Here is a 27,570-nt window from a genome sequence, read left to right on the forward strand (position 1 = left end):
TCATTGCTTGAGGTTGTACTGGTACCTCAAATTTCCATAGTAAAGTTTGGATTAAAAAAAAATTAGCTAACTACTGGGGCTCTCTGGATCAGGGACTCTCCAAGGCTTGCTCTGGCCCAGACACACAGCAGTACAAAGGGCTTTGTGTACCTTCTCATGCACCTTGGTATAAGTACACTTGGCACACACAGCCTTAAGACATCAGATAAAATTTACACTTCCCCAGCTGTGGGCATCTTTTCCGTGTAGCTCCCATCCATGCACATAAATCTGGTAACAGACAAGAACTTTTGCTCATATTTTTTAATGTATCACAATGAGCAGGAAACATACTTGATGAAATATTTTCAAAGGAGTATATTCAATTACCATCTACAATCAACTTAACTATGACAACAAAGTTTTTGTGACAAATTTCTTTTTTCAGTTTGAGAGTTCCTTGTGGTTCTGTTAGTCTCCATGTATTTTGGTACAGTTCGAGATCAGCGTTGTTACAGTAACAAAAAAGCTAACAAGACTACATTATAGAAAAAACACCAAGAACATCATTTTTGGTTTCACTTGCTCTATTTTTTTTTGTTTTTGTTGTTTTTGTTTGTTTTTTTTTGTTTTTTTTGTTGTTGTTGGTATTTTTTTTTTTGTACATTGCAAAGGCTGTTCATATACCTCTTTACCTCAGGGTCACGTTCATTTATGCTTTCCTTCCTACCCAAACTTGCCCCCTCCCCCCCTGAAGAAAGTAAACAAACAAAACAAACTAGTCAAAGCTTTGTTTCACAGTGGGCAGTATCTCAGCGCCAACAAACAACCAACTCAATTTTATGCTTCTATTTAAAATGTTTTAATTTAATTTATTATTTAAAAAAAATATATGTCCATGAACATCAAGTGCACTGGCCTGGGTCACTGCCTCTCTCCCGCAACTTCCTGCCATGCCTGATCACTCAGGTTTCGTCGTGTGCCGCCTCTTTTAGTTTATTTTCAATTGTGTAACACTTTGACCACATTCATCTTTTTAAATAGCTTTTAACCAAAAAAGCAAACTAAGAAAAACCCCAACTTCCTAGATGCAGTGTGTGTGTGTGTTTCCTTTCTTAAACTTATGGGAGGGATAGAGAAAGGATGGATGAAATAACTTCCGATTCTGACAGGTATCCAGGCGCCTCATGCCCAAGAGTGTCTAGCACCAAGTCACACCATGAAGGAACTGGGCGGTGGGGGTGGGGAGATATTCACGCCAACAACGAAAACAAACCAAAACCCCAAAACCGAAGTGCCAATAGAAGTTAGGAACTAATTTTAAAAGTGAGTTGAGACAGTCTCCTCAGCTACTTGCTCCAGCTGCAGACAGGAGCAGACTCCCCGAGGGAGAGCATCTAAACGGCTGAGCACTGTAGGAAATGCATGCTTTGTCACGCTACAGGTCACGGCCACTGTGGCTGCTAGGCCACAACTCCGTGACCAGCTCTTGTTTGCCTGCTGATTTTCACCATCACTGACTGCTTTGCTATTTCTGGCTTAGTGCTGAGGATTTCTTCTTTGATGAATATACGTGTGGGTGCCGCAGCCATAGAGGAAAGCGGTCAGTATGCAAGCCACTCCAGGTTGAAACCCTCATAGATCTCCTTTGAGGGGCACTGGTGGGCAGCAGCCATTCTACCCAGCCACCTTATTGTTGCCAAACACACCCACGGGTCAAGGCATGGCACAGTGAAACACTGACAGTCACTCTGCCTCACAGAGGGAGGATGGTAGTAGCTCAAAATAGAACAAACAAAACCATTGGGGAAGGGCTGGCAGAGTTACAAAAAAAAAAAAAACAAAACAAAACTTGAGGTTGGGGGTGGAGAGGATAGAAATTGCACTATTACCAAGCAATATCGTTTTAAAAAACAGTTTTCGAGAAGACCTAGCAGAACGGCAGGTAAAGCTAGTGTTAAATTGTTAAATCGTATCACACAGAGAACCAAAAACAAACATTTTTCTATAGATACAGACACAGTAACATACAACAGTTAAATGGCAAAAAATATATATATATATTTCATAGAGTTACAAACAAGATAAAATAATGGAAAACAAAAAAACTGTACAACTTTAAAATTTAAAAGTGTTCATCTCAAAACACAGGGAGAAATACAAGAATTCTTGTTTAAAGGAAATAGCTATTTAAAACAGTAAGTGTTTTGCGTATTTGTTTTTTTGACACCTTATGCTACAACTGGATACTGATAGTTACGATGGTTTTCTTTTAGTATTTCTACTTTTAAAAAATTAAAAAGGAATTTGCACTGTGCATCAGCCTAGTTAGAAATATGTACAACAGTTCAGGACCTACTCTTTCTTTAACTAAAAACAAATTCATAAAAATAGTCCCGGCTAAGAAAGAAAGGAAAGAAAGAAAAAGGAAAAATGAAAAGATTTCAGATCTTGGAATGCTCCAGTCTTTTGCAAAGTCAATGAGTGGCTTCAGCACTGGGGAAGAAGCCCAGAAGGTGGCCAACGGAACCTGGATTCACAGTCTTCAAAGTTCCCTTTGAAACATAAGGAAGAGAGTGAGGGAGGCGTTTGCACTTTGGGGGTGAGGGAGATTATGTCTGTTGGGGTTTGGCTATGAAACTGAAACAGCAAAGCATCTATTTGTCTTCAAAACTTATGTTTTAGCAGCACAAAGTTCTCCTTTCAAAGTTCAGACCGTTTTAAGATGAAGATGGGTGTGTGTTGCGTTGTGTTGTGTTACAGGGATATGGACAGTAACACAAGTGCCTGATGCACATGGTTCCTTTTTTGCTCACTGTACACTGCTATCTGTTCTTTGTTGGCTGCACTCTGGATCACTCGCCGCTCAGACTGCCTAATACAAGACCAAAACTTTGAAGTAAAAAAAAAAATGTGTCTTTTGGTATCTGGAATTGTCATTAACAGTTGCCTCTCTGCTTGCAGAAGAAGCACACAACGACCTGGGAACTCTTTTGTGTTACTCTTTCTTTTATTACACTACCTCTTGTTTGTTTAAATCAGAAACAAATTCTCAAGTAACAAGAACCCTTTCCCCCTTTTCTGCATCAGCAGTGAAAGGGTGTGTCTTTGGATTGTTTTTTTTTTTAAAGCATGAAATTTCTTTTTCTGAGAGAGGAAAGAAAAGACACAAACACAAAAACCAAAACCAAATCTCTAGCCAAAAACCTCTTAGAAAGAAACGCATACAGCTTCAACTACAGAAACTGAAACGAATGTTTTAGTTCAAGAAAAGAATATTTGAAGAGTCCACAGATCAAGGAGAGAGAGAGAGAGAGAGAGAGAGAGAAAGAGGAGGAGGGGCACAAAGAAAAAGCAAAGGAAGGATAAATAAAAAGCTAAACGCTCAGGGCTACCAGACACAGGTAACTAGAATTAACTGCCTTTCCAAAGTCTCAGCTCCCCAGCCAAAAATAATCTGTGAGGACCCTGGAGACCCCTGGAGTCCTCCGAAATGCTTTCTCTAGGTTTATAAAATAATTCTGCAGCCACCCTCCGAGAAACGAAGGCAGCCACTTTAAGAGGGAAACGAGAGGGTGGGGGGGAAGGGGGAGAAGTGTAGGTGAAGCAACAGATTGCAATCTATCCACTAGGGATGAACAAGACATCAAATGAGGAGCTGTGGCTGGACCACACAAAAGCTAAGCGCACCAAGGGTTTAAGTCTACCATACTGCTTCAGCTCATCTCCAATGCCGCAATCTACTCAACACCAAGAATGCTCATACCTACCATAAATACAGAAAGTCAGTTTTTAAAACTCATCTTTTTTTAAGCTACAAGTCCTCAACACTCTGTGTGGGTTTCTTTTTTCTATGAAGGTGGGAGTGCTTAGCTTTTCCCCTTGAAATTGGCTTCAGCAGAAAAGCTATTCTTTAAAATCCCCAGAAAGCTAAAGCAGTTCACATTGTTTTTCTTGAATACTTTCTGCCCATTTTTAAATTAACAAAACAAAACAAAAAATCTTTTCTGGAACAAAAGAAAAAAAAACATAAAACAATGATTCTGAAAACAGAACAAAGTGTGAGTGATTGACCTGAGAATAAAAAGACATTACATTTCTTTTTCTTTTTTTTTTTCTTTTAGCAAGCCATTGGTATCTGAGTGCTAAGCTAGCAAGACATTTAAAACTGTAACAAGGCGGAGTGCTTTCCCATACAGCGCGTGCCGGCCTCCTCTGTGCTATCAAGGTGGGGTAGTTCTCAAAAGGGGCAAATATACAAGGGGTTTAAGCTCCAACGACAATAGGCAGGCCCTGTGGACTTCAGCTTCCCCGACCAATAGTACCTTTAAAAGGACACAATGTAACAGGGGTAGGATTTGTGTTTTCTTTTTAATATTAAAAGAAAAAAAAAGACAAGGATGTAAAATCACCGGCATAGATAGGTATATGGGAAAACAACCCACGCTTTTTCTTTTTTTTTTTCCTTTTTTTTTGTTTTTTGTTTTTTTGTTTTTTTGGTTAGAAGCTTTGGAATTGCAGTTAGTCTATTTTTGAAATTGGTTTGTTATTAATTTTTTATTTAAATTCATTTGTAATTGTTCATCTTCAAAGCTTACAATCTGAAGGTGTCCGTTCCTACACTGGTCAGACCACTGTCCTTGGGGCAGCTGGGGTCTTTGGGACCCTCCACCGGGCTCGCCGGTCCGTCGGACTTTTGGCTGAGATCCGTGTCAGACTCCTCCGAATAGTCGTCTGTTGGCATCGAGGGCTGAACCCCTGAGGTGCTGCATGAACTTGAGGTAACCGTTGAAGATGAGGAGAGAGGAGGAAAAGAAGGGGGCTTTGCGGCCGAAGCCCGGGAGCCCACTGGCGGCCAAGACTTCCTGGAGGCGTGGGGGGAAGCGGACAAGGACGGGGCGGCCGACGGGGGAGGGGGGCTGTCGTTTGAGTGAGCGGCAGACTGCGAGGTAGATGCGGTGCTAGGATCGGGGAAGCAGGCAGAGTGAGGTAATAAACTAGGGTGCTCTTTGGCGTTTCTTGCTGCTCTCGTGATTGTTCTGTGTTTGTGCAAGGCCGACTCGAGATGCTGACTCAGCGCTTCCTCCCCGCAAAGCGCGCTCTCGCACGCCAGGCAGTGGTATGAGCCGCTGCCGCCACCGCCACCGCCACCACTGCCGGTGGGGACATGAAGCACCATCTCTTGCAGGTTCACCACAGACTGGCCGAAGAAGCAGAGGGACTTCAGGTGGCTCCTAGCCGCCTCCTCGTCGCCGAAGCCCGCCTGGCACTTGCGGCAGACCAACTTGTACTGCACCTTTGGAACAATGAAGGGGTCACAGAGGGAGTCCGCACTTTTGCTTTCTGCTTCTGGCTCTTCGGGGGGTTTCGGTAGGAGGGGGGACACCTCATGGGAGACGTTTTTCTGCTCTTCTGGTTTGGGGGATTCTTTGGCAGGGTCTTTGTCTGGGGAAGCAGCCCCCTGGGGGACTGGGGTTTGGCTTGCTTTGGGCTGCTGCTGCTGCTGCACTTTTTGTTGTTGTTGCTGCTGCTGCTGCTGTAGTTGCCGCTGCTGCTGCTGTTGCTGCTGCTGAATTGCCTCCTGCAGACTCTGCTGGTATTGCTGGTACTGCTGCAGTAGTGAGCCTGGAGACAACCCCATCAGGGCCTGCGACAGGGCAGGGCTGTAGGGGAACAGGCCTTCCATGCCATACATAGGTTGCAGGTACCCGCTCTGCAGGGCGCCAGGGATCTGGGGGGCATAATAAGGAGAAAAGCCTGGTACGAAGTAAGGAAGGAACTGGCTCGTGAGCAATGCTGTGGGGTCTGAAGTCAAGGCCGCCTGCAGGGCCTGCAGCTGAGCAGGGTCCACCGCGTACTCCATGGCGGGCAGTGGGGCTGAGATGGTAGCTGTAGCCGCTGTAGGGGCCTCTCCTTTCTCCTTCTTGGGGACAGGTAGGGGTTCCCCCTTCCCTTTGTGTGCCTTTTCCTTCTCCTTTCCTTTCTCACCGTCTTTGTCCTTGCGTTGCTGTTGCAGGGGAAGCTGTGGCGTGGGTATCGGCTGGGCTGCTGGCGGCGGAGGAGGTTGCTGCACCTGTGGCTGCGGCTGCTGGGGTTGTGGGGGTTGCTGAGGGGCCATTGCCATGGTGGCTTGTGCTGGGGTTGGGGAGCTCAGCGAAGCTGAGGACGGTTTATTTGGTAATCCAGATGTGGGGAGGCCAGGGGAAGGAACTGTTGTGCTGGGCAGACCCATCAAGTTCGGTTTAGGAGACGTTAAAGCTAAAAGGAATGGAGACAGAAAGAAAAGTCACGGATCAGTCACTTTGAGTGGTGAGTCACACATTCAAGGTGCTGGACTTGTGCCTCTGGCACGGTCACCGATGTTCAAACCTGAAGGGTCCTGTCAAAGCCAGTGCTGTCAACAGGTGTACCCTGCCATGCTCAGGGTTGGGTGACCAAGCATGTTAACCAAGACACAGACCTGGGTCAGCTTCTGGACTTTTCCATGCCTAATATCAACACTTACTAGCTCACCTCTTCCTTGCCATGTACTTCCAGATACCATTCAATTTGTCCAGGACAAATTCGCCTGGAGGCCCCCAAACTAGATTGTAGAAACTGGGGACTCATGTAAACTGAAAGCCATTACCAAAGTGCCACAGAGAGAAAGCCAAAGCAGGACTCCTAGCAGGGCCCCAAGGCCACAAGAACAAGCACCACACTTTCTGCACCTGTCCTCATCCTGCACCATGGCAGTTGAGTGGATGCCTTAGGAGGGCAGAGAGAAGATGACTGAGAAACAACCCGCTCAGGAAAAATCGGTCCAGTGCCTTGGTTCAGTATGTCTGTGCAGCAAGACTTACTCTTGCCTCTGTGTCAACAGTACGCAACAGGGCCAGCAGGGTTGCAGACACTCGGAGTGATACTCCCAGTTCCCAAGGGATGCAGGCCCATCCTACCCAGTGCTCAGTTTTTGCTTACTTGTGATCATGGAACTGTAACACTGGGGCCAGCCAAAGTATGGTCCTTTCTATCTTTGATCTTGCTCAATCCCAATCTATCACTATGTACAGAAATATTACGCATGCCAGGGCCTAAGAGAGCATGTGCCGGAAAGAGGCAGAGTTCGCTGGACAATGCATAATGCTGAGAAAAGGCGCAGACAACAGACCTCGGAACACCTCCACATTTACCACAGCTGAAAAACTAGACGGTGTATCACGGAACACATCGCTGCTCCTCAGTATTGGAGCAGGACTGCCTTCTCCCAGAAAGCTGAGGCAGAGGTTGCAAAACAAGACTGTCTTCATGGGGCAAGGGGAGGACTCTGAAGCCCAGACGTGGATGAAAACTGTGTTCATGTCCAACTTGAACCATACAGTGTATCAAAACCTCCATATTACAGAAGTGAGTAACAAGGTTGCTTCTTGTTGCTAATCCCAAGAGAGGCCAAGCTTCCCTCAGTACAACCACTGAGGGCAACTCCGACTTCCTCAATGTACACTAGGGAAGGAGGCTGGGTGAGAAGCTGCAACTGGCAACTGAGAAAAGTTCAAGGCTTGTTGGATGAGCTGGTACAAGTGAGGCAGAGTGGGGGTTATAAGCTCCGAGCTTAGGGCACGGCTTTCTGTGTGCTGGTAGGCAGTGGGGCCTGCTCCAGGTTTGAGGTCTGGGACCAGAGCCAATAGGAATGTCTGTGGATTGGCCCACAGCCATGGCTTCCTGCTTTCAAGAGAAAGAAAGGTTCAGGTCAGAAGGCCTTATCGCCTGTTCCACTGATGGACTACCAAGAGCTCCACACTTTAAGGAGGAGCACTCCCTGAAGCCCTGCTGTTTATCCGGCTCCGCGCTGGCTGGACTCACACTCTACTGCCGTTAACGCTGGGTTTCTGATCTGTAAGATCAGAACTGGGCCAGGTACTTCATCCCCTGAAACTCAGTCACTGTGGAGTCGGGCTGACCTTGTGTGGATGGCAGCTGGCACACATCAGATGTGTGACCTTTGGTTCCCTAGGAGACTCCTTAGAACCTCAGCCTTCTGTAGTACAAGATGGCAGGGGCTGCATGAATGGCCACAAGAAAAGACCTTAGCATCGGGCCTGGCATGCGGTAACTGCTTAGTGAACCCAAGCTCCTTCCCTCCCGTGCCAGGTCCAGTGTTTGGTGAGCTGTAGTAGCTGAGGTGCTGATAGCTGGGGGACATCTGGCTGCCCTGAGGAGGACAGCTTTGTTTCTCCAGTTCACTCTGAGTGGTCAGAACCTAGGCAGCACCTACACCTGCTGACTGACTGGCTCGTATTGGGTGCTGTGGAAGAGCACCTAGCACTGGGAGCCCAGAGGCCTGGGTGGGTGGGAGTTCTGGCTCCCCCTCCCTCCCCACCACCCCGTGGCTTGCTGAATGGTCTTGACCTCTCTGGGCCTCAGATTTCCCATCTGTAAGACAAGGGCACCACACATCAGACATTCTAAGACTACCTTAAAACTTTTGTTGTTGGGAGGTGTTCATGTGCTATGGTAGGTACGTCAAAGGTCATCTATTGGGAATGAGTTCCCACCTTCTACCCTGTCAAGGTAGGGTCTCTCTTATGTCTGCCCAGCTATTTCCAGGTTAGCTAGCCCATATGTTTCTAGGCGAATCTCCTGTTTCCACTTCTCATCTGGACTCTTGGGATTCCAGATGTGTGCCAATGCATCAGACTCTGTGTGTGTGTGTGTACATTCTGATGATCAAAATTATGCCATCAGGTTTGCATGGCAAGTGCTTTTACCCAATGAGCCATCTTGCTCATCCCGATTCGCTTATTTTCAAGCCATTATATCATTATATACTGGGCCTTCCTGCCAGTGCCCTAGGCTGCAAGGACCATTCAAATGTCTGACCACTTGCCTCAATTTGCTTCCTGGCTCACGTCTTGCTGGCTTCAACATCAGTCTGTGTGATATATTTATGCAAAAGCCTTTGTCTTAATGCTTTCTTTTCTCGTTCTCTTTAGCAAGAAACCGAGAGCAGGAATGCAGTAGCTTATACTCTGTTAAGCACCGCTGGCATTATTAGGTTAATTGAACTAGGACTGCTCTAGGGACGCCAACTGAAGCCTCAAGCTTCGGGAAGACGAGGCGGCCTCGTGGGGGTCTAGTGTGTGGACTGGTTAGCACAGACCTTTGTAGAGGGGACTCACTAGCGTGTGTCTAATCCTCACAGGATGCTGGAGGAGAAGGGCCAGTTTCGGAGGGCTGCGAAGACGGGTGAAGACAGATGAGGAGGAACAAGAGAGGAACGTCTGTCGAAAGAACTGCAAAAGTCCCCATCCTTAAGAGTCCATATAAGCAGCACACGTGTGTGCCTCCAGATGAGCAAGTGTGAGGGAAGGGAGAATGTGAGGGCGGCTGAGGAGCCGTGGAGCACACAGTAGTCACCTGTCTGAGAGATTAACACTATTCTCAACAGAAGAGAACCGGTGGAGGAAGCACCCAGCACAAAGAGCGGCTTCCTGCTCTGGGAAAGGTGTGTGGGACTACATGCGTGAGGACAAGGGGTTGATTTCTGGTCTCTCCAGGCAGCTGCTACCGGGGCCAATACAGTCTCAGCTAGGCAATTCCCTGGTCTTCTATTTATAACAATTACCTACGTGGGATCATATGACCTCAGGGTTGGAAATTCCCTGGAAATTCAGATGTTTCTTAGCAACGGGCACCCTGAGAGTGATGTCAGAGGACATCCTCCCAAGTGGGCACTTCCATTGCAGCACAGGAGAGTCCCAGGAATCCAAGTACCCACTGGCACGGGGGGGGAGGGGGGGGGGGAGATACATGGCTGGATGGGAACTGCAATAGGACCTGTCACTGTGTTTCCTTTAGGGGGCTAGAGAGGCAAGCCTCCTACTTGACCACCACCCAGAGCATTGGTAACCTCGTAATAAAACTGAGCGTCTGCCTACCGAACTCTGAAAACAATCACCAGGAGCAGGACCCACCTGTGTTGGATGGAGTAAAGCCCGGCAAAGAGGGGCTGTTGAGGCCGGGGAGCAACACGGGAGGAATGCCCTGGAGCGCTGGATACGTGGTAGGAAGGTTAAGAGCCTGGAGAGGGGCATTGTCGAACATCCCTTGCTGCTGAGCTGCCAGTCCAAGGACCTCATTGGCCTTTTTAATCCGGTCCAGCTCTTGCTGAGCCATCAACTGGCGTACGGTGGCTGGGTCAAAATATTCTTTCTCCTTGTCCAGCTGGCTTCCGATGGTGTCCTTAACTTTGGAGATATGCTGCTGGGAAAAGATATGGTCGCGTACAGACAGCCTCGCGCTGTACTTGATACCACACAAAGTGCACTCTGTTTTGGGTCCCTCGTAACTCGTTTGGTTGATACCAAAATGCTTGGCCATGCTTAACTTGGACTTCTTCTCTTTCGCCCGGGCATTCTGGAACCAGACCTGAACAACTCTCTTTGGCAGTCCAATGTCATTGCCGAGGACCTCACACTCCAGCATGGTGGGTGTCCTATAGTCATTGAAGCACGACTTGAGGACCTTCAGCTGCAGATTGGTCATCTGAGTGCGAAAACGTTTCTGCCCGGGTCGATCCCCGCCGTCACCAGATTTACCTGCAGACCCGCTTGCCCCGGGGCTTGGGGAGCAGGGGTCCGCGAGGCTCGAGGTTTCGCTATAGTCCACGGTACCTTCATTGTCATACTCCTTGCTATAAAAGCTCGGGGCTGGGCTGACCAGACCAGATGACAGTCGGTCTTCGTACTCGGACATTGCCATCATGGCCGCTTTGGTCAAGCCCTCGTTGGGTGCGGAAGATTTGGCTTCGGTCGCTATTCCCGACGCGCTGTCGTTATCGGCGTTGCCCTCGTCCCCCGTCGTGGTGTCTGTGATTGCGGTGTTGACAGAGGAGCAGTCGTCATTGTCCAGCTTCGTCTGGTCGAAGTTCAGATTAACCGAGGCCATGGAGGGGCTTTCAAAGTCTTCGATCCCTTCCACCTTGATGGAGGAGGGACTGAGAAGAGTCCTCGGGGACAGCTCCATGGTTTTGCTCACAGGAGAGAGGGGCACACCCTGACCGTCACTACTGCTTGGGGGGAGGTGGGAAAAGCTAGTTCCGTCAAAAATATCTCCCTTCATCTGGAGTCCCCCGTCACAGTCTAACAGCATGGCGGACAGGGTCAGGTTGTAGCCAGCTCTCTTGGCTTCGTGCCAGTGCCTGGACCGGATGTGAGCCTCGAGGGCAGTCTTGGCCTTGAAGAGTGCTCTGCAAAAGGGGCATCTCCGGTGGGCCTGCGCTGGGCCCACAGCCCGGAACTGACCTTTCCTTTCCCGGGCTCGGGTGTTCTGAAACCACACCTGGACCACGCGCTTCTTCAAGCCCACCTCGTGGGCGATGTGATCCAGCATCTTCCGAGTTGGGTTCGAGTCCAGCAGGTACTTCTGGTAGAGAATCTCCAGCTGTTCTGGTGTAATGGTCGTCCTCAGACGCTTGTCTCGCTGAGGCTCTTCTCCGCCCGTCCCGCTGTCGTTCTCGCCGGGGCTCGCGCTGGCCTTCTCCTCCAGCTTCCTCTTGAGAGTGTTCATCGTGGAGGTCGGCGTGGAAGGAGAAGTGGCTGAGCTGGCGGGGATCTGAGGTATGGCCCCCGAGAGCAGCTGGCTGGCCAGGAGGGGGTTACTGGGATCAAACAGCATGAAAGGCATATCCAACGACCTGTCCAGGAACTGCGGGTGGATGAACTGGTTCTGTGCGCTCAGAAAGTGAAGCTGCTGATGCTCCTGCCAGTGCTCGAAGGATGGGAACGCCAGCTTGCACTGGTCGCACTGGTAGGGGATGAGCTGAGGAGGTAGGTTTGCCAGCTGCTGAGGAGTTGATGTGTGGAGGGGCTTGAGGGGCAGATGGGAGAGCTGAGAGGGGCTGGGGCTTGACTGGGGGAGGGGGCACTGCGGAGGGGGTGCTTGTGGAGGCGGCTGCGGCAAGGAGGGGGCAGCCAGCTGTGGGAGCTTGGGCTGAGGTGCGTTAGTCTTTTGCTCCGGCTGCTCTTGCTGCTGCACCTCTGGCTTTGGCTGTCCTTGCTTCTCTTGGGTTTGGTTTGGCTGTGCGCTGGGAGGGTCTGCCTGCTTTGGCTTCTCGTCGCTCGCCTCTGCTTTAGAACTGAAGGTGGTTAGTTCCTCCGTCTCCGCGGTGAGCTGCAAGAATGCAGAGGGAGCTGTGCCGGCTGAGGGCGCTGGGGTGCTGTACGCCTGGGAGGGCATAGGGGTGCTGCAAGAGGAGCTGGTAGGGGTGAGCATCTCCATGGCGTCCATAGAGTCCTCATTTTGGCTGTCATCCTGCCCCTCTTCATCCTCATCCTTGTAACACAGCTTCTTTTGGTGCTTGATGAGATCGAAGATGCGCTGAAACACGAGGCTACACTTTTTGCACTGGTAATTCAGGTTGCTCGTTCGAATGTATCTGTCGTTCGTAAGCTCACGCCGCTCTCCATCTTTGCCCTCTCCCTGGTTCTCGTAATTTTTCCTGGCTTTCTGCCGGGCGTTCTGAAACCACACCACTATGACACGGGTGGGGAGGTTCAACAAATTCGAAAGCTGCTCAAACTCATCGTCCTTCGGGTAAGCGTTGGCATCAAAGAAGTCCTGAAGGACTCTGAGCTGGTAGTCGGTAAACCTTGTTCTCGATGACCGCTTGCTTCCCCAGTACTCCTGCTTCTGGGGTTCTGGCGACGGGGGCCGGGAGTCGATCTTGAGCTCCTCCAGACTGGTGATGGGTGGGTTGCTGAAGTTATACGGGGAGTCCTTGTTGCGCTGCCGCTCCTTAAACAGAGTGTTTCTGAACCAGTGCTTGATCACTTTCTGGGGCAAGCCGGACTTGTCCGCCATCTCTTTTATCTGCTCCTCACTGGGGGAGTTGTTGATATCGAAATACTGCCGCAGCACACGGAGCTGGTCATCGGTGATCCTGGTGCGTGGCCTCTTACTCTGTTGCGGGAGCAGGGTCGGATTGAGCTGATGTTGGTAGAGCTGGGCCAGATCGGCGGGCAAAGGCTCCACCGGGCCAAGCTGAGGGGGCAGCTGAGCCGGCAGAGTCTGCAGCGGCACCGTCTGCATCATCAGCGGGGAGAAGAGGGGCAACTCCATCGGCATGGAGAGCTGGGTGAGAGGCACGGAGGGCTGGGCCGGGGCAATGGTGGGTGAAGTGATGGGTGGCGCAGATGCCGGGATGGCTGGCGTAGAAGCTGGCTGGGGGGGTGCCACAGGAAGTGGGGGCGGAGGAGGAGGCGGGGGCGGGGGCGGCGGCTCTGGGGTCTGCGGCCTCAGCGGGTACAGTTTATCATAGTGCTCTCTGTATTGCTTGGCGAACCTTTCCAGCTGTTTGAAGGGAAAATAGTTCTGGTGCACATGTTCCTGATGGCTCTTCAGAATCAAGATGTTGGAAAAGAGCTTGCCACAGGAGTCACACTCAAGCTTCTCCGGGTTCTCGCCCTGCTCCGTCTTTCCGTTCTTCTTCTGTACCTTCTGCTTGTTCTCATTGTACTGAATGACCAGCTCAAAGCCGAAGTTCTCCAGCAAGGCCTTGGTAGCGTTCCCTCTGGCATCGGAAGCGATGCGCGGAGGGAGCATAGACGCCTCAGAACCACCCCCTGGTGCCAACTCTTTCTTCTCTTTGGCCTTCAAGGCATCTGGCAGTGATTCCTTTGGTCCTGTGTTACCCTCTACCCCCTCTGGCCCCTCCCTCTCTCGCTGGCTTTCTTTTTCCTTTTCTTTGATGGCCAATTTGGTTTTCTTTTCGGGGTGCTGGCTTGGCTGAAGGAGGGCTGAATGACTCTGGGAAAGAGAGACTTGATTCTGCTGTTGCTGCTGCTGCTGCTGCTGCTGTTGCTGCAGAATCTGTTGGTGGCTCTGCTGTGGGATCTGGACCTGAGCCTTCAGATCTTCCAACAGGCCTGGGCCTGACCCCGTCAGTGTCAGAGCCCCGCTGGTCACAGGCAGGCTCACGTCCGGATTGAGCTGGAACTCTGCGCTTGGGATATAGAAAGGGAAGAGCAGATGCTGCTGCTGCTGCAGCTGGAGCAACGTCTCTGTGGTCATGGGAAAGTGAGGAAGCAGAGTGGGGTTAAAAAGCTGAGACTGAATCAGGGCAGCCTGCTGCTGCAATTCCTGCTGCAAGTGCGCCTGCACTTGAGCCTGGGCCTGGGCCAGTGTCTGTGCTTGCTGCTGCTGCTGCTGCTGCTGCTGTTGCTGCTGCTGCCGAGAAGCAATCATATCCGCTAACTTCTTCCGGTTGGCCTCCTTGGGCTCTGGAGGGGAAGTGATGTTGGCACTGATGGGATTCCCCAGAGGCGGCAGCCCCACACTCTCAGTGGGCACCTGGCTCAGCAGGTTGGAGCCTGGAGTCATGCCAGCACTGCTTGGGTTGGCGGTGGTAAAGGTGTTAGCACCGCTGGTGCTCACAGGACTTGGCGTGGAGGAGCTAAGGGACACACCGCCACTGTTCCCAGTCCCATTGCTGCTGCTGCCACTTGCCGCTTCCAGCTTGGCTGCTCGGGCCTTGGTTTGGTGCAGCACAGACCTCATGTGGATCTCCAGCGTGGAACTCTGGCTATACGCCACATTGCAAGTGTTACACTTAAATGGTTTGTTGTCCGGGCTGCTGGTGGGCTCCGGCTGGCCGGTTGCCGATTCTTGAAGGGCCCTCTTTAACTTATGCAGGTGGGAGACGGAATTGTAGTGCACCAGCAGGATATTCTTCTGAGTGAAAGACTCCTTACAGACAGTACACTTGTAAGGGCGGGAAGGGTCTAGGAACTTCTCCATGGTAAAGTTGGGGCCTTTTCGGAAAGGCAAAGCTCTCTTTGGCTCTGAACCTGAGTCTTCCTGTACTGACCCGGAATCACTGCCTGTTGGACTCTGCTTATCCTCCAGGTCACTCTCTTCCTCCTTGTCTTCTTCAACAATAATGGTGTGGTCTTCGGCCAGGGTGGGGTCTCCCATTGCCAAGAGGTCCCCGTTGGCTAGAAGCCCACCGTACAGCTGCTGGATGTCAGCCTCACTCAGCTCCAGGTGACTTGTCTCGAGGTGTTTCTTCAGGGCCTGGAAAGTCCGGAAGCTGCGCTGGCAAAGGCAGCACATGGTGGCAGCCCTGATCACGTGGTACTGAGAGTGGAGCTGCAGCTTCTCGACGGTCTTGAAAGCCAGGCTGCACTGGTTGCAGCGATACTTGTACACGTGGCGATCCGACACAGGCAGCTGCGGCCTCTTGGCGTGCACCTCGTTGAAGTGGGTCTGGAGGGCGGCAGAGGTCTTGAAGACCTGGTTGCACCCCTTCTTCCAGCAGAGGAAGCCCGTGTCTTCTCTCGCACCACCGGGGTCGGCGGAGGAGGGTTTCAGATCTCCACTGTGCTCTGTGCTTGCAGACGGCAAGATGTTCTTTCCCAGATCCTCTGAGGTTTCTGTTAAAAAAAAAAAAAAAAAAAAAAAAAAGGAGACATGTCAAGCCCAAAGAGAAAGAAGGCTTTGTTCCCAGGGTGGCGCTCAGGGCCATTCATCTAGCCAGGTTTTATGAATACAGGAAACACCTGACCTGGTGCCAGCATCTCTCCACAGGGCCAGATTCTAGAATGCACACATAAACAAGGAGCGCGCGAACAGAGGTGAATAGGAGGATACAAATAGGTTCAGTTCATACCATGTCTGAGTCATGTCACGGACCTTCTAAATAGTATTTAGTTGACTCAGAAGCCTCAGTTTCCCAAAAGGCAGTTTGAAGGTTACTGTGATCTTAACGGCATCCTTTACGATCACTGTTTTTTTGTCATAAAAATTTAGCACATTAGATCTACTGCCAGCTACACTAGTGCCGTCCCAAGTCGTGAGGAAGCTAACACATTTTGGGGTCTCTTAAGGGCATTTAGTTTCATGTCTAACGTGACTCTTTTTTTTTTATTTTTTTTTTTATCATCGCTGTTTCCTGAACCCAGGTCCTTGCTAATGCTAGCAGGTAAGTATTAGTGTGGCTTTAGAATGTCAGCTCTATTCGGTAAGCAGTAAGGATTCCCAAAAATGCATTACACCCCCCCCCTTAAACAACGAGATCATCATATCCGTAAGTGCTCTGGCTCTTCCCAGGTCACCTGGACACATCACAAGGACGAAGGCCAGGCATCTGCAGTGTCGGCCTTAGATGTCCTTGAGAGTGTGTTCAAGACTCAGGAGAGCTTCGCGGGGACCTAAGAACCACTCTGTGGCCATGACAACTGTAGGAGACACATCCGTGGCCATGGTCCTTCCAAATGCTACGTTTCATTTACAAAAAGGCAATTCCAGAAGACTCCAAGAATGCTATGCAAAGGCAGCAAGAAAGACAACAAAGGAACCTTAAGATCTTTGAACGGCAGGTCTCTCGAGACTTGGTTCTTAACTGAACACTCTGTGGGGACCTACGTCCCATAACAATATCTCACGAGATCTCAGGCAGTCCTTTATCGTTGAACCATGTGAACAAACTGTCTACAGGACACATGCTAAGACCTCAAGTGTACAGGTTTTGATGATGGAGCCCCTCAGCCCCGCTCACCCAGAATCTATTCTAAAGAATCCCTAGTCCCCTTGCCCCATAAAAATTTTGGCCCAAGAATTCATCTCGCTTCAGTCTGCAGGAGTAAAAAGATGAATGTCGCTAACCAGGTGGCTTTCCTGCCTCTTCCAAACTGGAATTCCCGTCGCGGTCTGGAACAGCTGCAGGGAGGAACATGCTGCTGGGCATCACCATCTCAGGAGTGGTCACCTGAGGAGGAAGAAGCAGAGAAACAAGAGGAGTCAGATCGCGGAGGGAACGGACACAAAATACGAAAGGTTTAAAAATTATTTAATAAGCAGAATTAGCCTTCACCAGTGTTAAGCTGCCGGTGTCACTTTTCATAGCTCAGTGAAGACTCATGTTTATTAGACAGAGCTCCCATCAGTCAAAAGTGTTTCTACGGTTACATTCTGGACATAATTAGCAGTGCACACTTGAAGAATAATCTTATTATTAATATTTTTCTTTTATGCAGAATTTTGACTTTGATCACTGACAATGTTTTGTCATGGGCTGTGAAACTTCTTGTGCAGCCAATTAGGTAGATAAGTTGAAAGGCCCACCTTAAGCTGCTGAAAACATAATAAGGGCCCTAATTAAATCATACCTAGTAAAGTACATGGTAATCGTGAAGCAGGGAGCATTGTAGCACTGTTTTCAAATGTATTCAGGCAAGGAGAGGAGGGGAGGCAGAGTGAAGGAAAGGGTAAGGAGAGAGGAGAACAAAGGGAGGAAGCTAGGACAAGCAGACACACTAGCAGATCTTCCAGGAAACACCACAACTCTTTACAAGCCAAGAGCACGCACAAACAAGCATTCTCTGTAACTCACTGAAGTCAGAATTTCATCCAGAGCCTTTGTGCCTAAGGTCCACAGCATCAGAGGGAACCTGTACCCAGGATCCCAGCCATCCAGCTAATTCTGCACAGCGCTCTACAACAGGGCACCCTCCCTGACCTTGAGACTGGGCTGTTAGCCCCTAATGGAGCATTTCCATAATTAGCCCTGATCTAAGTAGCTACATTTTAGGTCAGATCATCAGACTTTTTTCTCTGCCTCCCTGCTGTGTGGCCAGAAGCCAGTCCCAACAACTTATCACAGGCCTTCAGTACCCAGGGAAAGGAATAAGGGCTCTCCATCTAAAAAGCAACAATCTCGCCAAGTTGCATGCGCAACCCACCAGAGGCCACGTCCTCAAAAAAAAAAAAATCAAATGATTCTCCCTTTCCCAGTAACGACCCAGGCCCGTAGCTAAGTCTGAGGTGGGTCCTGTAGATCACCTACCTCATTGGGGAGGGGGCATGCTAAGTGAGGACATGGATGGTGTGTTGGAGGACCAAAAGGGGGAGTAGATATGATCATATCTCATCGTATACACGTGTGACATTCTCGAGATTAAAAGGGGGAAAATAAGAGTATTCTTTCTTTGCCTGCCACGAGGCAGGAAAATCCAGCAGCAATAACAATTCCAAATGAATTAGAAACGGTCTTTAACTTGACAATTGGGGGAGAAGTAACATGGTAACAGGCCCCACCTGGAGGCCCTGCTGTACCAATCAGACAAAGCTTTGCTGCAAGAATAATTTCACTTAGAGTTTTGATTAAAATTAATATTTAAAAGGTATTTTAGTGACTGTAAGATCCCAGCCTTCTTCAAATAGCGGCTGGCGTGTTCTCTAGTGTCAGCAAGGCTCTACAAGTAGAGGAGACCCAAACAGCTGTGACCATTAACCAAAGAGAGGTCACATTTAGGTGTGTGACAGTTTTCTTCAGCCCCTTAAGCAACAGGTGAACCAGAGAAGGAAGGGTCCTGAGAAGCCCGGTGCTAGGAAGAGCATGTGTATGGTAGGTGAATGGGAGGGGCACGGGCCCAACCCCCAGACAGCTGCGCTGCACACACGCCTGTGGCACCTGCTTAGAGCGAGCTGCTGCTGCGTGGTCCATGGTGGAGTGGAGACTGCCAAACTCGTTCCATCTATTTTCTTTTTAATAGAAAGCATTTCTGACCAGTGTGGTCGGGGAGTCCAGCGGGAATCCAAGGAGTGAAAGGTCACCGATTAATTTATCGTCTTCAGCCAAGGGAGAGTACGAGGTTGGGGGTAAGAGGGGGAGAAAGGGAGGGGGGAAAAGAGCCCCCACCACCACCTTTTTTCTCAGTTGTAGCTGCAGGATCAGTCCTTTTTGGGGATCTTTAGGAATTATGAAAAATGAATCATGAGAAATAAAAAAAAGCCCTACAGAGTAAAAAAGAATAAAATTATCTAACACCTCAGCTGCACATCATTATAGAAAACTGTGGGCTTTTTATAGGCATTACAGTAAGGCAGACAACCCCTCTCGCAGACTCAGTACGACGGATCAGTAATTGTTTTCATACACTTTAATTAGAAAAACTCAGATGGCTATGAATAATAATGGAAAAGAGAGACTTTTGCACTTGAAAGGTTGAAGTCAATCAAGTGTGAATGACGGCAAAAAAAAGGGGGAAAAAAAAGACACCAATTCATCAGCCCTCTGTTGTCTCGCTGCGACTTTAATCATAATTCCTGATTGGGATTCAAGAAGGCAGTAAGCAGCGGTTCTTTGTCTGCCTTCACCTTCCATCAATTAACTCTCCCCGAAATATAATCATCAACCTCACGTGCTCCTCCGCATCTTAATCTGGCCTCCAAACCTGGAACTCCTGCCCCATGTGTGTTTAAGGAGTGACTTTTATCTACACGCCTTGTCTCGTCTGCACTATGCCTAACCTGTCCTGGGGAGGCGGCTTATAAAATTTAATAGGCAAGGAATCCCCAGGAGGCAAAGAAGAAGATCCCTGAAGGGAGGAACTAAGGGTCTGTGTGTGTGTGCGCACGTGCGTCTGAACCAGGGTTGATGAGGAAGCTGCCTCACTGTGTAGATCACCCGTGGGCCCCCATCAGTTCCCAAATGTTAGTATTTCCAGGCCTGTGTCTCTTCCTCCTCCTCTCAGTTTCCAGAGCTTTGCATCCCTCAGTGGTCACCTTGGCCGCCAATGTTTTCCAATCATATTTGGCTCCTGCACCGCACCGAAGGTTCAGAAGGTCACAGCCAGTCTCTGTGGGCCTAGTACCTCAGTCCCTCAACTATGCAGAGTGAAGATCTGGGAGGGCCTTCTCTCCCAGCGGGTGCATCAAAGCATTGGGTGTACAGCGGGTCAAACCTGGCCATGGCCCAAGCACAGCAGCCATTCTACACATGGCCACATCTCTGAGACCCTGCAATAACTGGACCCCACCACCGACTTTTCTGCAGGCCACACATAAATACATCTCGTCTTGCTCTCTGCCACCCCTTCTCCTCCTAAAGTGCCTGCCCTCCAGACCCATCCACACCTCCAAATACGGCCAGTACAGCAATCAGCTCCGACACCTAGGCACATAGGACTGATTTTTTTTTTTTCTGATGACCATTTTGCGGTGGTTTGAATGAGAAAAGTCTCCTGTAGGCAGACATATCTGAACACTCGGTCTCTAGTTACTGGTGCTGTTTGGAGGCTGAGAAGGTGCAGCCTTGCTGGGAGAAGTGCATCACTAGGGGTGGGCTTAGAGGATTTATTGCTTTACCCCACTTCTGTTCTCTCTCCCTTATTCCCTCCCCCCCCTCATGTTTGTGGTTGTGACCCCTCAGCTTCCCGTGCCCGCTGTCATGCCTCCCCGCCATGATGGAGCCATAGTGGAAATAAAGTCACCCTCCCATAAGTTGCTCTTGGTCGTGGTATTGTAGTACAGCACCAGGAACTATGATACCCGCCTATGTAGAGATACCAAACACGTTAAGTCACATCTCTTGGCCATGAATATTTAAACAGACTCAACATTAAGATAGAGTTCTTCTGGTTAGGAAAAAAAAAATCAGTTGAGCCATTACTCCCCAAAAGACTGGCTTGGGCCATGATCCTCTGCTTTCTTCCCATCTCTTCTGGGCCAAATTAAGTATATTCCAGAATATGCTGAGGTGAAGGGAATGCTGGGAGAAACCATTGGCTGAGAAGTAGGTACTGAAAATCTGGAAGCAGAGGCTTTAAAATCTCCCTCACAAGTGAACAGACATGGTTGGAAAGAGAAATGGGGCGTCCAACTCCAAGGCTAAAGTTCAATCCTCCCTCTCATTTAACAGCAGAACCCAAAGGGTGTCACATCAAGCCAAGAAGCAATTCCAAGGCAGTCTCGAAGAGCCTTGGCTGACTCTGGTTGTTCATTTGTCTTCCACTCACCAGCACCAGCCACTGGGCAGAATCTCTGCTTCTGCCGGCGAGATGCAGTGGCAATACAGGGTTCCTGCTCCCAAGGAGCGCACCACCCAGAGTCGCCTGGGAGACCTCAACCTCTCAGGATGTCCAGTGAAAATTGCAGCCTCCAGGAAAAACATTTGTGAACACAGAGTACCTCACACAATGTCAAGGAACCAAAGGTTCCCTAATGGGAAATCTACGGACTCAGGTAAACCTCCCTCGGCCAACTAGACTAGGTATAGTTCATGACTATACCTACGTCTAACCTCTTCCTAGTTCAGTATTTTGGATTGTAAATAAATCCCTTTCAAGATTCTGTGTGGTGAGTGGACCCCAAAGAACCAAGGATGCATCCTGTATACCCAGGGTCTTAGGAGTTCTGGTTCCCACCACAGTTTGAGGAGATTGCTGCTGTTTGTCATTTCTTTGGGAAAACTGCAGTCAGACAGCTTCACCAGCGGGCACGTCATGGGTGTTGAAGGTCTACATAGTAAGAAATCCATCACTCTGTTAAGGCTTGATGTGAGATTCCCCTCACATTCATTGATTGTGAATACCACTGGTTAGTAAAGAAACTGCCTTGGCCCTTCACAGAGCAGAAAAGAGGTAGGTGGGGAAAACTAAACTGAATGCTGGGAGAAAGGAGGCGGAGTCAGAGAGAAGCCATGTAGCTCCACCAGAGACAGATACTCGAACTTTACATGGTCAGCCACAGCCTTGTGGTGATACACAGATTAATAGAAATGGGTTAAATTAATAAGTAAGAGCTAGCCAATAAGAAGCTAGAGCTAACAGGCCAAACAGTGTTTTAAATAATACAGTTTCTGTGTGATTATTTTGGGTCTGAGCTGCCGGGCAGCTGGGAAACAAACAAGTGGCCTCTTTACAACAAAGACTACCTCAAGAAAAGGAGCCTAGGTTAGATCAATATAATCAACACCTTCCATATGCTGAACATAGAGCTATCGTCTCAGAAACCCTGAGGAACCTGGCGACAGTCTTCACTGAGAGAGCATCCTCTGAAAGGGTAGAGCTACCCAGATGACAGGTAGATTTGCCAAGACCTAGATTTCCAGGGAAGTCTCAAAGCCATCACTCTTCAGTGGAAACCAACACGACAGAGGGCAGAAGACTAGAAGCCTTAGGACAGATCTCCTGAGGCTTGGACTGAGTCACCCTCTTTGTCCTGGTCAATGAAGTACAGGCTCTGTCTCAACTAGGCATGAGCTTAAAACTTAGCAGAGCCTGAGAGCGCCCCCTTCCTTACATCCTTCTCACTGCAGGTGAAACACGGCAGCACAGTCTCTACGGGACCTTGTCTCTGTCTATGGGTCGTCTTAAAAATAATAGCATACTTTTAAATTTTATTGTTTTAAGATACAGAATGCCATACATAGTCCAAGGCAAGCCTCCAGCTCATAATCCTCCTGCCTGAGTGCTGGCATGGAAATGATGTGTACCACCTGGCCTACTTCCAAAACAGTTTGACATATACAACTGTACAAATGTATGGGGCTCAACATGACGTTTCAAAACACATATACTCTGTACTGATCAAATGAGGGTCTTGGCATATTCATCTCCTCAAATATTTATCACTTCTTCAAGAAGCATTGAAAGGCTTCTATTTGAAATATCTACTGCTTTGGACGGCTGCTGGCCTACTGTGCCAGAGGACACTGGGGTGCACTCTTCTGTCCACCTGTACCTCTGAATTCACTGGCCAGCCCCTCCACCTCCTCCCCACCTGTTTCCCTTCCAAAATGGCTCCTACATGGCTGTTTATATAGTTATTTATAATGCCTAAGACCCACACACACACCCCAACAAAACTGTAGGCTACACTAACATTTATGCAGACCAGAATAAAAACATAGACCAGAACCCGAGTTTAAAAACTGAGAATGAGAAAGACTGGGGGGGGGGGACGACAAGAAACACAAACAGTTATACACGTGCATGTGTGTACACACAGACGAGAGAACTGGGGAAGAAAGAATTGGAGAGCATAGCTTCATTAGACCCCGAGAGGCAGGCAGTGGCAATATACCAAGGTCACTTCTAATTTAGACCATCTAATTGGCAAACAGGCTCCAAATGGCTATCATCTCACAGGGCTTGGAATTAATGAAGCCCGATTATTTTCATTACCTTCCTCTGAGACGGAGACAGTGAAAGAGCTGATGCGCTTGGTGGGTGTGAGAGCCCCGGGGCCAGGGGGAGCAGAAGAGCCCCCTTGTGGGGGAGGGGGGAGCCTGCCCCTGAGATCCCCACATGCATGGAGTGGAGAGAGTCAGAGATGCTGTTCAAAGATCACAGGAGACAAAACTATTGTCCCTGGAAGAGAGGCTGAGAGAAAACCCCAGGCGAGGCAGGGCCAGAAACACAGGAGAGACATCTGGGCGTGTATTAAACACGGAATAATGGTGGACCAGGAAAGAGGAGGAAGAGGGAGGGCTACAGGAAAAGGTGTTCCTGGCTCAGCCTCACTGCAGCTGTGAGGTCCCATTTTGTTAAGTGATTAAGGAACAAAGAAAATGTCCCCATATTAATGATCTAGGATCCCAGGGCTATGTCCTGTCACTTAGAAGACACTGATCAATTAGAATGATTTAAGAGTATTGAAATGCCTGGTGGGTGGTCTTTCCCATTCTTATTTAGGACCAAGAAACACGTGTCCCTAGGTGTTCATCCTCCTCCACCCCCAAAGAAGGAAAATACAGGGACAGGGTAGAAGTGCCACGGTTTCCCTCAATCTGAAGCCTCGGCGGGTCTGGGAATAAGACCTGGTTTCTTGAAATCAACATGGGGGTGGGGGTTGCCCAGCCAAATGCAGAGAGGGGCCCTTGTCTCATTGCCCTGCAGCTGCAGATCCTCAGTAAAAAGATCCTCTTTGGGCTGTTGCCACCAGGCCACGCAGAAGTGAGGGGCTGTGGGTGCGGCTTCCACAGTGGACGGCCGGGGCTGTAAACCTTGCCAGCCGAGAGCATTTTCCAAGCCCCCTCATCAGTAAAAAGAAGGGGACCCATGGAAGACATAGATATGAGATGCAGAGCATAAGCAAGCAGCTGTTACCATAGCAACAGACATATTAGACACTGCAGGTTCCTGAAAGCTGTCTGATAAGGTATTATTAAATGAAGCCTCCTCAAAACACTCTCCACTTACAACGGAACGGAAAGACACTGCGCACAAAGTCACCTACTTCCATTTATCAGGGCAGAATTTACTCTCAGATGGACTGAAACCCAATACAAGCCACTTCCTGGGACTGAATAAAAATTCTTCAGAATGCCTAGCTTTAGATACCCTGGTTGTGTCCTGCATCCACCGGGAGATGGTGCATCTGGAAGCCTTTGCCAGCGTTTCCTATTCTGCAGCCAAAGCTGCCTGCCTGAGCTGCTCTGCTCACTGCCGTTTGCCTTGCTGTCCAGGATCCAAGACTCGGCACGACTTCCTCCTCTTGGAGGCTGAGTGAGCAGACACGCTGGCTACCCCTTCACGGGAAACCCAGGAGGCTGACTTGGTGAAGAGACACCCTCATCACACTGCTTTCTGAGTGCCTGCTCCACTTGGCTATGCACAAACAGATAAACTGTCAGGAAGCCTAACCAATACTTTCCCAGGGCCAATTTTCTAATAAAATTACTGTAAAATACCCTTCAGGGACAGGATTTGCAGCCACAGGTTCATTAGCATCACTTAGTTGAGGAACGACTGCAAATTCTGTTCTAACACCAAACTTTTCACAAGAACAGCTCTGGCACCGGGCCAAGACTAGGAGCCTAGTCATGAACGAGGATTCTTGGTTCACCCTAGAGATTGGCTGCAGACCCCCTCAGTACTCGTGGTTCATCTGCTCGGGATGGAGAGGGAAACACATCACTTGTGAAACCATCCTCACGATCGGAAGAACCGGTCCCTGGGACAGCCGCGACACGACTCCGGCTTCCCAGGCAGACAGCCACATTAAAGCACCCCCACACCATGCTTTGAAGTGGAGGGAGGCACTTAGACACTCGCATCTCTCATGCATCCTACGACTTTCAGCTTCCCTTCACAATCTATTACCCACTGATACCAGCAAACTCATTTCCTGGAACCAGCATGTTTCCCATAATTTGCACACTTCTCAGAAACATCTAGAAAACATCTCTATTGTCTTTGGAAAACGAGGCACGTGGGGTTTCTATGCAAAGTATCGGGTTTGAGGCAGTGGTTTCTCCTACACAATCTCACCAGCGGGGGTTCGAGAACAAGCCAGGCAGCTACTTCTCCCAGGGTATCGCGTGTTCCCTGACACTGTCATGCATGATTCTGTATCTGCTCACTGTGACCAGGAGGGCCCGTAACAGGGCTTACTGAGTTTTAGTGTGCACAGAGCAAGCTGGTGTGGCTGTGGGCTTGTTTTCATTGCTCTTTAAAAGGCTGAAAATCACTTCTCAACAGAGTGCTATTTAGTGGGTAATGTCTAGAACTACCTGAGAGATTGGGACCCAAGCAACACCGCAGTGATAACTGCCCTTGAAGATTCCACTGGCAAAGATTCATAGCGATCATGAAAATTATCACTTAACATTTGCCTTTCTGGTTCTGTTATGAAACAGGACCACCTAAGCTGGCTGGTGGTGGTGCACACCTTTAATCCCAGCACTCCAGAGGCAGAGGCAGAGGATCTCTGTGAGCTCGAGGCCAGCCTGGTCTACAAAGTGAGTTCTAGAACACCCAGGTCTACACAGAGAAACCCTGCCTTGAAACACCAAAATAAATAAATAAAACATAAACATGAACAACACTGGGTATCTGGAATACAACGTACATAGTAGAGGGAGGAAAAACTATATTTTACTATCTAATGTATAAGAGGCATGGAGATTACTTCAGGTCCACAGTTGCTATACTAGATTCATATTAAACAACAAAAACAACCGTCCAAGCAGAAGAAAAATGTAGCTAAGTAAAGAGAATGATTATTTCCCATGTCTCTTCTTGTTCCTTTAGTTTCCAGGGTTCTAGGCATGCAGAAAGTGAGATGAGGCCCAGGAAAAGCCCTTCTTATTTCCACAGCTGGTGGGAATTGCCTGGGAAACCTGCCATGCAGAAACCCTCGCCTACCCAGGAGGAAGACCCAATCCACTTACAGAGAATCTTTCCCTGGGATTTGCCAGCCTATCTGAAAATGCCCATGGAAAGTAAATTCACGCTTGAAAGCTCAGCCTATGCTATTTTAGAGTTTTCCATTGGCTGTTTCCTGTTCTCTTGGTATGTCAATCATCACGACCAAACATCCTTACACAACACGACTCATTAATTTTACATAACCAAATGGAATTGGAGAGGCCCTCCAAGTGATGGGCCTGCAACCTGCCTGTTCAACATGGGACTCAGAATGGACTACGTCTCTGGGAATTTCCACATGAACCATCAATTGTGTCGGCTTGTTCTCCCACTGCTGGACCAATGCTCCTTTAGAGGTGGGGATAAGCTCTGCTGTTTCTCCCACAGTGACCAGAAAGGACTTTCCTAGCTGTCCTAGTCCTAGCATAGCCGAAAGTATGACATCGCTACCAGGTCCAGTGTTTTGAAGTTTTCACACTATGGTCAGTACTGATCTTTCGGCCATGTCCATGAGGGCCATTAAGAGTTAGCCTTTCAATGCACGTGGGCACAACAGTCTCATGTCCAGATGTAAAGCCTGCACTCATGAACCAGCATGTCATGGTATAGCCAAATGGATGATTTTCCTCCTCTGAGAACAACTTGAGAAGGTCCCACACTCCAGCGTCATACCCAGAAGTGAAACACGTGGGTTTGAATCTCAGCTGACAAGTGACACACGGGGTTGAGTGACTTTGTTAAGACTCAGTTTCCCCATCTGTTCATGGGGACGTGTCAAAATTCTTCAAATAGAGTTGGCTTTGAGGGTGAAAAAGGTCATAATGAATGGGGGGGAGCCAGACAGACCCCAGACCATGCAATAAAGACCTGGAGACTGAACAATGACCTCTTGAACCGGGGCCACAACCCTGCCACCAAGTGCAAGATGAGAACAGCAAAACCTTGGTCATGGAACTGGAACAATTCCCTCACCCTGGCTTCCCTGGCCAACAGGCAGATCTTGCTCATGTGACTGCCTGGCTTGTGACTTCTGAAGGAAGGAGAAACACGGGCCACCTTACCGTCATAATGAGCTTCTCCACGCAGTCGGGGGCCACACTGTGGAGGTGGGTGAGGTGCAGCTGGAGGTGGATCTTGTTGTTGAGCATGTCTTGGCACAGGGGACAGCGGAGCATGGGCTGTACCGAGTGCTGCGTCATGGCGTGCACCCGCAGCCGGTTCACGTCAGCGTTGCTGTACTTGCAGTAGGGACATTGGTACATCTGTGGGGACACACCCGCCACTCAGACCGACTCCTCTGTTCCCTCCCAGAATGGTGTCTGGTCCTTCCCCAAGCACCATGAAATTCATTCCCACCAACATCAAAAATAACCACACCCAAACAGCATTCACTCCCATCAACATCTACGGCACCCCATGCAGCACCTAAAGCCCTCCCCCACGACGGCAGACCCCTCTGGCCTCACCTGTTCTGGTTTGACCTCTTCTGATGTTTTTGGCCTCTTCGAAGAGGGTGGAGTCTCGGAGCTACCTGGGAAGGAGATGCGCTTGGAGGTTGCAGGAGACTCTGTCAACTCCTTCTCTGCCTGACTGGACGGCACTAAAAAAAAAAAAAGAAAAAGAAAAAGTAGAAGATGCAATACTGCAGCCAGAGCAGGTCGTCTGGAGGGGGCTTTGTGCT

General features: G+C 49.3%; 1 protein-coding gene across 2 annotated transcripts in view; it reads right to left on the reverse strand.

The window, feature by feature from the left end:
• Positions 1-288: 288 nt before the first annotated feature.
• The window catches only part of Zfhx3 (zinc finger homeobox 3), a 245,418-nt gene continuing 218,136 nt past the window's right edge, over positions 289-27,570 (reverse strand). For both annotated transcript variants that reach the window (XM_075977387.1, XM_075977386.1), the window contains exons 6-10: positions 27,356-27,489; positions 26,951-27,151; positions 16,621-16,723; positions 9,933-15,389; positions 289-6,237 (exon numbers count right to left, since the gene is read on the reverse strand). In XM_075977387.1, the coding sequence (XP_075833502.1) occupies positions 4,574-6,237; positions 9,933-15,389; positions 16,621-16,723; positions 26,951-27,151; positions 27,356-27,489 (7,559 nt within the window). In that variant the 3' untranslated portion in view covers positions 289-4,573. The remainder of the gene's footprint in view (positions 6,238-9,932; positions 15,390-16,620; positions 16,724-26,950; positions 27,152-27,355; positions 27,490-27,570) is intronic.

The sequence above is a fragment of the Microtus pennsylvanicus genome, chromosome 6, assembly GCF_037038515.1.
Source record: "Microtus pennsylvanicus isolate mMicPen1 chromosome 6, mMicPen1.hap1, whole genome shotgun sequence".
Lineage (NCBI taxonomy): Eukaryota > Metazoa > Chordata > Mammalia > Rodentia > Cricetidae > Microtus > Microtus pennsylvanicus.